This window comes from Pogona vitticeps, chromosome 4 (assembly GCF_051106095.1).
Source record: "Pogona vitticeps strain Pit_001003342236 chromosome 4, PviZW2.1, whole genome shotgun sequence".
NCBI lineage: Eukaryota > Metazoa > Chordata > Lepidosauria > Squamata > Agamidae > Pogona > Pogona vitticeps.
The window spans coordinates 214,466,509-214,480,622 of NC_135786.1; the positions used below are offsets into that span (position 1 = coordinate 214,466,509).

General features: G+C 36.3%; 1 protein-coding gene across 2 annotated transcripts in view; it reads right to left on the reverse strand.

Annotated features, from left to right (window-relative positions):
• Positions 1-14,114, reverse strand: part of STK3 (serine/threonine kinase 3) — a 165,278-nt gene that overhangs the window by 31,537 nt on the left and 119,627 nt on the right. Inside the window, exon 11 of one of the 2 annotated variants that reach the window (XM_072999173.2) lies at positions 11,359-11,697. The exons of the other annotated variant lie outside the window; for it this stretch is intronic. Coding sequence (XP_072855274.1) covers positions 11,641-11,697 — 57 coding nt within the window. The 3' untranslated portion in view covers positions 11,359-11,640. Of the gene's footprint in view, positions 1-11,358; positions 11,698-14,114 lie in introns of those variants that run through there. 2 annotated transcript variants of the gene reach the window in all.

The following is a 14,114-nucleotide window of genomic DNA, read 5'->3' on the forward strand; positions in this document are numbered from 1 at the left end:
TGTCAGAAGACATTTCAGATTTTTTTTCTTTTAAATCAGTATTAGTAAATTGCAAAAAAGAAAAGACAAAGGAAAAAGAAAAAGAAAAAGAAATTATGGTTTTCACTTTGATTGGGGGGAAAATTTACAGTTCATACAGCTGTAGCAACACAAAATGTCCTGTGACTGGAATAGCCTCCAAGCCTCTGGACAAGTTTCTGGATAGTGATTTATAAACAATCTTCTACTTTGATAATTTTTTTGGACATTTAAAAAAAAACCCTGAAAAGCTGTCACTATCACAAATCAAAATTTTATATTTAAAACCTCAACTGTTAAGTGCCTTTGGACACATTTGAACCAGAATAAAGCATTCCAAGTAAAGAAGAACCAGTTAAACAAACAAATAAAAATCACACTGCAGGAAAACTAAGTAAAGCATCTCGTGATTTTTCATGATGGCTTGTGTCAAGCCCCAGTTCATAAACTTGCATAGTTACTTAAAATACATTCAGGTATCAATGTTTAATTGTGAGCGCTGAAAACATGGATTAATGAATACAGTTAAGATTACAGTGGTGCCTCGCTTAACGACGAATTCGCTTAGCGATGACTGTTTCGGAGCATTTTTGCGCTTCGTTTAACAATGGTCCCTATGGGCGATTTTCACTTAGCGATATTGGGACCATGCTTTGCATAACAATTAAATTTTTGGGTCCCCTGTTTCGCTTAACGATGGTTTAAACAGCCTCATGTTTGCTGTTTTTTAAATGTTATAAAGTTAAAGTTTACTGTTTAAAATGTTTGAAATCATAAAGTGCACTTAATGATTTGTTAACCAAATTTGACTTTGTTCTCTTTTTTAATTTGTTGTTGAATTTTTTCCCCCCATTGAGATGAATAGGTTTCAATGCATTTCAATTGGGGAACCGTGTTTCGTTTAGCGATGTTTCCTATGGCAATTTTCGCTTAAGGACGGCAGTTCATTCCTATTGGAACGGATTATCCGGTTTTCAATGCATTTCAATGGGAAACCGCATTTCGCTTAGCGATGTTTTCACTTAGCGATGAATTTTTTGGAACCAATTAACATCGTTAAGCGAGGCACCACTGTATATTAATTAATAGTACTACAGATACATCTATTAAAATTGCAGCTGGATTCAGGATCCTACCATTATAATATAATGTCTGCTTTCAGCTCTTTCTACCTCTCATGACTGCTGAGAAGCCAGGACTCAAAGGTACTGGCTCAAGAAATATTAATATCCACCAATTCTATTATATATAACATGAGTATACCCAATGTGATGTAGTAGATAGAGTGACAGTCCCAGGAATCAGGAGACTCGGGTTCAAAATCCCTGCTCAGCAGAAAAAAAAACCAGGGGGAGAGGGAACTGGTTAAATATCTCAATTACTCTGAAAGCTTATTAGGTCAGTTCCTACTCAATGGCATACAAAACAAACAAACAAACACACACACACTCTGTAGGAAACAAGAAGCTTTCATCATGGATTTTGATCCTCTGAGAGAAGTAACATGAATTTTGGCTTATACACTTGATACCTCACTATACTGCTGGTTTACATGTACTAAACAATTACAGTTCAGATAAATGTCAGCAGTGAACATGATCACATGAAAACTCTGAGGTCCAAAGCAGAAATTACATGCCACACAAATGCATGTGTGCATTTCAAAGTAAATTTTTTTTTAAGTAACATCAGAATCTAACAATATGATTGCTTTATTTTTAAAATGAAAAAGCATCAATAATAGGGCAGATAGAAAACGGAGAAGCAAAATAAAAATAAGGAGGAATGTAAGTTTCACCTCCTACTTATTTCAAGACTGCCCTATGACTGACTTTTACCCCTACAAGTTTCCAACTATCTAGGAGAGAAAGGAGGGAACACTTAGCCATGTTTGGATTTGACTATGGACTGAATGAGCTGTACATACTATTGTTAATTTGTAGCAGGATCTATTATGGATTGCTTCAGCCTCTTCCATTTAAGATGGATATGGGACAGAACAACTATGGAAGAACTATGTACACAAAGTATAGACTCTGAAATTTCTCATACAGAAACATGGGAAAAAGCACACTGGGGCTGATCCTAATCACTCGGCTTCTTGGCGTACCTATATGAGCCACACACTTTAAGCATTTAAACTGAATGAGATGAATTTTCTGACCCTTGAACAAAAAACAAACCAAAAAAGCATTACTCAACACCTTCTAGTAACAAATATCAAATTATTGGTTGTAACTGATAGGTTTTGCAAACTAGCCTAAAGACCAAAACAAAACAAAAAAAGCCTAAAATGCCAATTTATTTTGCAATGGAAAAGTCTATTTGAGAGACACAGCAGCTATAAATTAGCATTGTAATCTTATCCCTCTAGAAAGCTACTACTGGGCCTCCAGCAGTAAAAATAAATTATTAGGAGCACCCAATGTATTCAAACACTTTATAAATAGGAATGACAGACCTATTCCTGTCTTTGGAGGAAATAAGTGGTACTGATCCACTCCTTGGCTGAACTGCACGGCTCCTGTGTTCACCATGGAGGTCCCCAAATAGATCTCCATCTACTGTTCTGTCCCCTAAACCTTATTCGGTTATCTCGAGTGCAAAAAATAAAAATAAATTTTAAAAATCCTTTCCTATGAAACACAATGGAGCAGGTACATTCTACTACTTCCATAAGAAAAAGCAAAGCAATGTTGGTCTCATGCCTGCCCACAACATAACACTTGCTGTGCAATGCTGGATAAAAAATTATTTCATCATACAAATTGTTGAAGACTGACTGACTTGTGAGACAAAAAATAAGGCCAGCGCTTCCAAATAAAACACTGTGCAACACAATTCTTTTCTAGAGGAGTACACCCTTCCCTAAAAGCATTTCACAAAAAGATTATTGAAGGAAAATAGTTTTAATAGGATTTGGAGCCCTTAGATAGAATACATATTTGCAAAACATAAAGGTTATACCCCAACACAAGAACCATATTTTTGGAAAGAAATGGGGCATATGATATAAATTAAGATGAAGCCTATTGATGAGAATGCGTGTGTGTGTGTGTGTGTGTGTGTGTGTGTTACACTGTATATCTGAGTTGTGATTCTATTGGTCATTTATGTTTTTGTTATATTTTGTCATATTAAAAAAAAAGTATTTCATATTCACAAGTATTTCATCTGAAACATTTTTCAGTAACAATGAAAATGTATTTCTTACCTGCAGAGGATCTATCTGAATTCTATTCGGAGATTTAATTCAAATATAGGAATATAACATTTTGAAATAGCGAGAATTTACTTTTAAATCGTCTTCCGTTTAATAGATTTCTGATATTGCATGACCAGAATTCTCATGATATTCTTGTAAAGTTTGTATAACTTCCCACAGTTAATTGCAGATAAATGCTGATTTGTTAGGGTGAGTCCCCAGTCACATACCTGGTCATAACCTTGACTGCACAACCAATAAGCACCTTGGCATTTCATCAATTAGTTGTAATTAGCTGCAGATAGAAATGTGAATTCTAATCTATATTTCACAACATTCAAAATATTTTAAGTATTTTATGTTTTTGTCCTCTTTCCCACCCCCTTTGTAAGCCAAAGAAGGTCCCCAAACTGCGTTAAATGAAATACAATAAATGTGTATCCTTGGAAAGGATACAAATTTAGACAATACAAGTGTTGGACAGTTATACATATCCCAGCCTAGGATTGTGGACTCACTAACATGTATACCACTTATATTTTTCTGTTACCCCCCAAGCTTGGTTGAGAACCTGTAATTTCTTCCAAAGATTCTTTCTGCAACACACCTGTTCCTACTGGAGATGAACCCAACCCACAGTTAACCTAGAAACGCTAGGTGAATTTTAAGACTGTGTCACATCATGTTTCAAGTATAATAGGGTACACAAGGCTTCTGAGAGAAAACTTTGGTATCATTTATTATTCTAAGGCACTGTGGAAAGTGACTTTCTTCATTACACATGGGACACTTGCTACAGTGGAGTTTTCTGGTCAAATCTGCACTCAGTTGATTTATCTAGTTCAGCAGCTCTTAACCTTTTCTTTACCACGGAACCCTTTTAAATATTTTTTGTTGCTGTGGACCACCAAGACTTAACTCAAGATTTAAAACCCTAAAGTGCATCAAATATTTATTTAAAGTTTCTCGTGAAGGATCTCATCAACAGATATTCTTTGCTCTAACGGCAACACTTTTAAAGATGATTGGAAGAAAATTAATTTTGCTTTGAACAGGACGCACCCTCATCAACATCATCAGTACTTTTATATTTCAGATTCAGCCAAAGATCCATTCTGAGGCTCAGCCAAAATACTGTTAAGAAATTCATTGCAATAATATCGAGAAGTCACTTTACCCAACAATAACAAAATGGCTTTATTAGCAGAAATTGAAGAAGAATTGTCTAGAGGGGCGGGGTAAAAATCTAATAAATAAATAAATAATAAATAAAATAAGAAACACAATCACTAAGTCCATATGAACACTCACTCATACTGCTACTTACTGACTCCACCTCTCTCTTCCCATGGATTCTGACTGACTGTGCAGTGCAGTAGCAAGCAATGTCATGTGCTGACTCTCTGCCACTCAGCGTCACTCACTTGAATGTTTTCACCATGTGCAGAAATATGAAACAGTTATTTGTTATCAAACAGTTATTTTCATAATCAATTTTTACTTTAGTTTGTTTTTAATGGAGATGGTAGGTTAGAAAAGCCAGGCTTTACACAAACGAGCAAGGGAAATTAAAGTTTTGTTCTTCCTTCCCTTCCTTTCTATTTTAAGTGCAAAAGATCGTAACATTTATTCAAGCCTTTGCGGACCCCCTGTGAGGATATTGCAGCCACCTGGGGTCCATGGACTACAGGTTAAGAACCTATGATCTAGTTTATTCATGTAACTGAAATGAGCAGTCTAAGTCTGTCTTGAACCTGGGAAGGTATTAGCCTATCTGAAAGTATGAAAATAGTAGGGTTGTTTAAAGAAATTATTAGTCATTTAGGGCATGGCTAGCCACATAATGTCACTCAATTTAAATTCAGAAAATGAGATAAGGACATTATTTTTACAGGTATATTTTTAAAAAAACTTTGAGTGGTTTAATTTAATTTAAAGGCCATAGATAGCAATATAGAACAATACTTGACCATGCAAAATGTATTATAAATAGTTCCATGTGCATTGTTCATTTGGAAGCTTACTAGAGACGAATAATGACCTTGTATTTTGGTCTCATTTACTCTGAATTAGCCAAACTTCTGTTTCCAATACACCTGGCATGGTTTAATTACAGCAAACAAAACATCATTTAAACAAAAAGGCGACCTTGAGCGTAATCTATCAAAACACCAGTTAGCTTTAAAAGTTCGCAGGTTTTAACAAACTGCCAAGACATGCAAGACCAATTTTCCTTATACATTTGTACATCTTTAACACATTTAAGAAACATCTGCATAGAGTTCTTGAAACTGCAAACGTCTCTTCATTATTAATTCAAATCCTTAGAATCCAATAGCTTTATACGTAAATATTAAGCTCATACTAAAGACACTGCAAAATGTTATAAAGTGAGTGGTTTGTTAACCCTAGTGTACATTTAGGAGTAGAAAAAGAACACTGGCAATCATTACCCTAATACACATGCTCACAAGTAGGTTTCCACATTGTGGGAAATCATATCCTCCTAAGAGACATTAAAACTTAAAGGAGGTAACCCAAATTATTTTGGAAATGAAACTTTACTGGCTTAATGCACGAACAACAAACAGTAATGTCAGCAATGTACACAGCTTTATCCAAAAGCAAATAAAACAGATTCCTGCTGGAAGTTTTGGACCTAGACTATGAAAAATGTAAACAGAGTTAAGGAAGCAAAGAGTAATCCATACAGTGTTATAACAATAAGGTTGGACTGCTTAAGATGAGTTTACATGAGCAGTACTGAGCACTGCAAAAACTACTTCAATTCCAATATTTTTTGTACTTTCACAGATACCTCAAAAATATCACGGCAAATTAGTGAGAGCTCCTTAAGTGTTATCTGCTAGCACAATTTCACTTCAGCAGAATGAGACATGTTGTCATGTCTAAATCTTAATTCTGTAAGTTCTAACAGGCACATGTGGGACTAGTTCATATACAGCAAGACTTCTATCAGATAGCTACAACCACAGCAGCGTAGGTAAAAAATAACTGTAAGTACAATGGAAAGGAAATACAATTTTCTCAGAAGTTTGGAGACATGGCCTATTCTGTGTGGTGATGTCAGCAATCAAATTTCACTTCTTGAAAACCACTATGAAAGTGCAATGATATCGAACAGAGTTGTTCAATTGGAAAAAGGAGTGCAAGTTTCTGAATCTCCAAACATTAGAGGGGAACCTCTGGGTAGGCAATATAGCGAATTCTGCAAAAAATTTTTGGCAAAAATCCTATTTCCTTACAAGACTGCATAAGATCAATTGTGGAAGCATTTCCTTCCCTTTCTGTAGGCTTTCTTTCATGTGCCCACTCACACTGGTTGCAAAATCAGAACCTGAAGGTGCAATTGCCCTTCCATTCACAGATTTTCTCCAATTGGATTTCGTTCTTTATTGATAAAGTTGGTCACATCTCCTGTAACTAAGCTCGTTATGTTATTTAGAACTGAACAAGAATGGCTCAGAGTTCCCAGTTAAAGCTGTTCCTATCATTAGGGAAAATGAGACAACTGCCTCAGGAGGGAGATACAGTATTAGGAAGCACAGCTAGAGCCTCACAGCTGTTCTTTCTGAGCACTCTGGCCATCTCTCTCAAATTTTCTACCTAAATCAGTCTGCTGTCTTTAAGTGGTGGAGGATGCTACGCAACAGACAATGTTGATGTAGGGTTCAACTGTCAATCCAGTTAGCTTCTGCGTATTAAAGGGACACCATCTTGTTTTTTTCCTCACATCACAGAGGATCTTGACACAGTCCTACTTCTAGAAATGGTGCAGTAGAGTTCCAGACAAGACCTAAAGCAGAGGTGTTTGCCCTTTTTAAAGAAAACTGACATGCTGGAAAGAGCTTTCCTGCTCTGCCATGCCACTCCTATAAAGGATGCTGCTGTTATAGCAGAGCCTTTTAAAAGAGAACTCAACAAATTACCATTTCTTTAAGGCTTGAGGAAAGTTAAATATTTTATAACACACACAAAATTTAGATATTTATTTACCAGGAACCAACAGAAAGGGCAGAAAAGACAATTTGAGTACACAGTTAGAATCCACAAAAACTGGTGTTAGGCAAGTTAGGTGTAAGGCTGGTCTAAATCGCTGGGGCTAATTGCAGGTAATGTGGTGCCAAGTCACATCTGAGTTGTTCCTCTGGGCATGTGACTAGGAACGCAATGAGATATGTCTCCGTACATTGGCAATTAGCCACAATTAACCACAAATTATGCAAACATTATGCAAACAATACAATTCTGGCCCATATTTGTTTGTGTTGTTTTTCACTGGAACAAAAGATTCACAAATTCTAAGTAGGACAAAAATCACTCAGGATCATAAAATTAATCTGTTCATGGCAAATATGGTAATTATGCCACGATAAACTAAATCATTGTTAAGGTATTACACTCTTTGTTGTTTCACTGTCAATATGGCACTGTATCAAGACGATCTTTGAATCTCACATATAGAGCACAGTGGAGACAGCCACCCTTGTTTATTGCCTAGCATTTGGTGGTTAGGGGATTATACCCTCTGAACACAGAATTGCTTATAATAGATTTTAGTCACTGCAAGACCTATCTATTCCTTTGAAACCATACCAATGTGTTATGCTGGTCACCATCTCTTATGCAAAGGCAACTGCTTATTGAGTACATGCTAATTCACAAAAACTGGATTAGGCCCTTTCTCTGTTCATGAAAGCCATTAGAACCAACCACCCTGTGAGCAGACAAAGGAGAAGCAAAAATCTTTAAATAGCATGTTGTTTTTCATGATAATCATAACTCTTGTGGACCTTACGTACACAACTCAGGAAGCCTTGTCAACTACACAGTGAGATAGAAGCACATAAATTATAAGTAAGTAGGAAGGGAAAATTATCTAGCAAGTGTATTTTGTACTACCGTGCTGCAGTCAATAATGCTAGCGTGCACTTCTTGGTTTTGTGTGTGTGTGTGTGTGTGTGTGTGTGTGTATGTGTGTGTGTGTGTGTGTGTGTGTGTATGCACATACGCACGCATATTATGTTAGACTCCATGTATTTGAGCTACAAGTCTAACATTCAGACTAAATTACAAGAGACAGTTTCAAGGCAGCTCATGAATCTTGCTGTTCCAAGCATCACCAGCAGCTGCCAATATAAAACATTTCCGAAGAGCAGCTGGAGAGAGGCTTACTATCCAGAGAGCTCTTGGAACTATTGCTGTTCACATGCTATTGTGCTCTCAGGATTTCAGTTAGTGAAGCATTAACATAACCAATTTATAAACAACTCAGGTTATGTTTCCATGGGGGGGGGGACTTGAATGCCATGTGGCTTGCAGAAATCACATAAACATCTGATTCTCACAAGCCACATGGTGCCCGTTTTGTGGCCAATGATGCAAACAAAGGTTGGTTAATAATGGCAATGATATAATAGCATAAGCATTTCAGGATAATTGTAAACTCAGCTTTCTCGTTCCCTTTATACTGCCTAGGCGCTTTCAGATTTGCATCAATGTTAGGCACAAATTTTTAACTAGGCTTCCTCTTAGACAACCTTTTTGTATGTGCCTCTGTGCTTACATATATAGGAAAGCATATGAACCATGAAATCTTACACAGGAATAAAGCATCACATGATCATTTGTTATTTGAGGCCAAGCACACAATCCTAACTAGCAAAGATGGTTGAGGATTAAAAGATTAGATGAGCTGACATTAAGCTAGGTTAGGCTGCACTAAACACAAACCTTCCCCCCCCCTCCAGTTGGAAGTTACTTAGCACTACTGGGGGAGTTCTGTGATCAACCAGCAGAAGATGCTTCTGCCCATTCCAAACCCACAACAGCTTCCCGGTTTCTGCAAAGTATTTCCTATATGTTCTGCAATATAATTTCCCTACATACCTTAGTACACCTTACTTTTAAATGAAACAATAATTTTGCAGGATTTTCATCTACTGGCATAGCAAAACTGGTTTTTTTCTTCAGAACTTCCCTCTCCATTGTATACATTACTATTATTCTCTTTTCTCTAAAGCAATAAATCAAGCTGCATAAAGAACAAACAGTAAGACAGGATCTTAGCGATTGTATCTAATTATATCTGTTTGTCGGTGGAACAGATATTGTCATTGTGGTTATGCGCCATCAAGTAATCTCCAATTTATGACAATCTGATAAATGAATGGCCTCTAAAATGTCCTGTTCTCAACAACATTGTTCAGCTCTTACAAACTCAAGGCTGTGATCATTGTTGAGCCAATTCACCTCATATTTGATCTTCCTCTTTTCCTGCTGCGTAGCATTATTGTCTTTTCCAGCAAGTCTTGCTTTTTCATGATTTGCCAAAGTATGACAGTTTTTGCCTCCAGAGAAAAGTTCAGGCCTGATTGGATCTAAGATCCAATCTAAGATCCAATCTAAGATTCAATCAAGTCTAGCCCAAGCGAGTCCCTAGACCTCTTGGCGCAGTGGTTAGACGGCTGTACTGCAGCCAAAACTGTGCTCACGACCTGGGGTTCAATCTCAGGTAGCCGGCTGAAGGTTGACTCAGCTTTCTATGCTTCCAAGGTTGGTAAAATGAGTACCCAGCTCGCTGGGGGGGGGCAATGTGTAGCCTGCATGATTAACTTGTAAACCGCCCAGAGAGTGCTTGAAGTGCTATGGGGCGGTATATAAGCAGCACACTTTTTGCTTTCTGGAAGGACAGAGGGTGTAGGGATATGAGAGTGCAGGAGTACAAGGGGGAAGAGTAACAAGAGTCCCCAATATTTGAGGAGGCCTCTGTGCACCATTGGATAGCTACCTGCGTTTTTATGCCAAGTGGGTCCCATGTACTTGATTTGCCCAAAGGCAACCCGCTTGTGGAGTAAAGGGTCATTAACAGAGTTTTTTTGGGGGGGGGCAATTCTTGTGTCCTCTACACAAGAAAAAGTCCCACTGGCCAAATATCTCCTTGATCATGGCTGAAGTAGCTTTCTAGATCTTGGTATATATACACATTTACATATACAAAACCTGTCAGTAATATATAGTACTATCACATGCGTTTCTGAGTTACATAAACATAATTTCTACTCCATAAAGCTGCTAAGATGCAAGCTTTCTAAATGTGCACAAATTCATTACCTTAATGATGAGAACTGGAAAAAAGGTAACAGGTTCAAAGAAAGATAATTGCAGATGGATGCTGCTAGTCTCTGATCACCTCTAGAAATGCTATCAGTTTACCATGCAGAAATGTCTGGCATTCTTTTAAAAAAGGCTGATTTTTCTTTTTTTAAAAAACTATTGTATGTGCATACATAATTCTGTACATCTGCATGCAGATGGGTGGGTGGATGTATCTCCCTTCAGTCTTTGGGGGATCGAGATCTGTTTCACATATCATTATTAGAGCTGACAATGTATCCATCATTTCTCTTCACGTACAATCAGATTAAGACACAATTTGAACCACCTATGATTCCACAGCTGTTTAAAGCATCTTTTAAAACTGAAATGAATTAATAAAACACAACAAAATGCTTACATAATACCATATATTTAAATGTGACAGAAAAAGGAAATGCCATTGATATTTTAATAAATTTCGAAAATTGCACTTGATTAGCTTCCATTTGAAATAGCTTGGAAAGTTTGAACAGGATATTTTTGGCAACTGGTTACACAACACTAATAGTAGGCAATTACCACTCAGAAAACCGAGTATCAGGAACCTTTGGAAAAGTACCTGCAACTTAAACACATTACATATACCAGCACAGGAGGTATCATGTTGTCAAAACTGTGTTTTCATTAGATAATTTAAAACCATCAGAGGGATCACTTAATACATCCTGAAAAGCAGGATTTAGCCAATGGTTTATTAGTAAGCCACCTTAATCTTGAGTAGAAAGCAGAATCAGTTCCTAGTGGAATTTGTTACACCAGCATTCATCCTGTTAAATGTGAATGCAAATATGTATGCATTTTAAATCTACACAACATTCAATTTTCAATAATTTTCCAACTGAAGAAAAAAGGTAGCTCAATTTAGCATATAATTTTTTAAGCCTGAAGAATTCATTAAATATCTTAACTCCTTATTCAGTGCTAATTAGCACAATGATTAGCATTTATTTGCCTATGAGTACTGTATTTATTTATTATTTTATTTATTTTATTTATATCCCGCCTATCTGATCAATAGACCACTCTAGTAAGCAGATACAAATTCACCATGTTTCTTTGAAGTGTTTTGTAGACATCTATACCTCAATTACAAATCAAATACCACTTACATATTGCCACAAAAAGTTTTGATGCCAAAGATCTAATTGGAGATGAACATTTATCTTTTTATTTGGTTAAGCAGGTTTTCCACAGTGTATTGCACAGAAACAGTAACAAAGTTATTTTGCTCAAGTACCTCACCTGTAAAATAAATCCGCTAGCAGCTGTGTTGGGAAATGGATCTGCAGAAGTACCTTTATAGTATTAAGGAATACAATGTTACTTTAAAAAAATAGAATAAATCTAGACCATTAATAATAAAAATGTTAAAATAACTATTGAACAAAGTATCTAAAGTGTAACGATAACAAGAATTAAAAACTAAAGCAGGTTACAGAACACAGCCAAAAGAAACCATAGACAACCACTATTGACCAACATTCTCTGCACTAGTAAATCAGAAGCTGAACTTTGGGATTCTATCCTTTCTCTTCTGCTAGAATCAGGCAAATTCTCAGCAACATTAAAATAGCAAGTTCTGCATAAAACAGCAAGGTCTATATAGACAGAAATGTCAATTCTAAGCAAAGTCAGTGGAAATTATCTGAACTCTGGAAGTTAATTTTCCTTGTAAGCTTGTATCTGGAAGTGAAAATGCCCAAATTATTTTTACAGGTTTCTGCCCACATGTAGGTTGAGCTTCCAACCACATTTTCAAAGTATTCACAGTTTCTACAAAAATACTCCCTCCCTGAACATTTAGTACTAGATGAGTTGCTTCAATATCCTCTCTCTTACACACACATGCATAACACACATTAAAACGTGATATCAATTATAGTGGAATGCACTATGCAAATCTTCTCACAGCACTGCAGTTTACATCAATTTATACAGATTGAAAGTAAAACAGATTTCCACAAAGTCCTTCCTTTAAATATCTCAAACAAAAACCAAGTCTAGGTGCCTTTGGCTGCTTATGTGAAACTGAATTCAAATAGTCGAGAAAGCTCCTGGCAACAGTAAAAGTATCTGCATGAAGAAGTTTTGTTCTTACAACACCGCTAACTTTTCAGAATAATAAATTTTAAATGTTTGTTCTTAAGTATTTTAACAGAAAAGCTGCTTACCTACACATTTTTGTGGAATCCAGGAAGATACGGGAAAGCTATAGCTGATTACTATCACAGCTAAGACTTGTGCAGGCAAACTGAGTTTTTGTACCATGTACCAAAAATATTTATTGCCCTTTCTTTTTTATATCATGTGGTGACAACCAACAAAGGGAAAATGAAACAGACTGTCTTAACTGCTTAAGAGTTCCTCATCTCACTTTGTCTACCAATACAAATAACCTGCCACAGTGGCAAACAATTAGACAGAAAATAGTTTCCGAATACATATGTGATCAGACTAATATAGGATATTTACAAACAGATACTGAAGAAGAAAAAAAAGTATGGCTCACCATTTTGGAACCATACCTATTTGCTTTAGTAAACTCTTCATTTTAAAAAAACAACCGAGGGGGATACTGAATTAAGTTTATCCAAGTTAAAATAGTAGTGAAGATGACTTTTTAAAATCAATACAACAATAGGAACAGGTGATACCTGTAATCGACCATTAAGAATATAAAACAAAACAAAAAACCAAACCCAAAAGAGTGAGCTTTTGATGATAAAGCATCTTCTTCAATGCTGTGCATCAAGTTCTTGTACAGTGGTGCCCCGCTAGATGTTTACCCCACAAAACGGTTTTTTCACCATACGTTGACTTTTTGCGTTCGCTATAGCAATTTGCAAAACGGGTTTTCCTATGGGGGGAATTTTGCAAAACAATAATTTGGTCCATGCTTCGCAAGACGGGTATTTTTTTAGCAGTGTTTTTTGCAAGACGAGTTTGGCAGCTCCCTCTGCGCTCGCAAAATGGGTGTTTCGGGACTGATGCTTCGCAAGACAGTGATTTAAACAGCTGATTGGCGGTTAACAAAGCGGCTTTCCTATGGGCGATCTTCACAAAACATCAACTATTTTTCCCCATTGGAACGCATTAAACGGGTTTCAATGCATTCCAATGGGGAAATGCTTTTTGCTAGACGATGTTTTCACAAGACAGCAATTTCAATGGAACAGATTAACATTGTCTAGTGAGGTACCACTTTTTCTATTGTTTCCACAATCATGTAGCCTGTTCTTTTTTTAAAAAAAAATTATTTATCTCAAAAGCAGCTTAAAACATGGATGATATCCAATTACGGCCACATAGTTTAATTATCTTACCGTCTTCAAAATCATAGACTGACTCTGAATTGATCTTAAAGTATTTCTGAGCTGTGGCTATCAACCAACAAAACATAGGACACTTTTTGGTAAAGGATGAAATATATTCCCTTCCCACTCTATTTACTCCAATTCCCTTAATTTAAGATTGCTGCATTTTTCAATTTATCAGCACAAACAGTTGTTAAATATCCTTTAATATTTAAGATTATATGTTTTTTGCAGTTCATACTAAACTATGCTTTGTACACCTTAGCTTACACTAAACTGTATTTCATACTTTAAACTATGTATATTAATTTCTAAGTATCACCCCTTAAAAAGCTGTTAGACAAGGAGTGACATTCACTACTGCAAATCCAATAGAAAGAAAGAAGGAATATTGCATA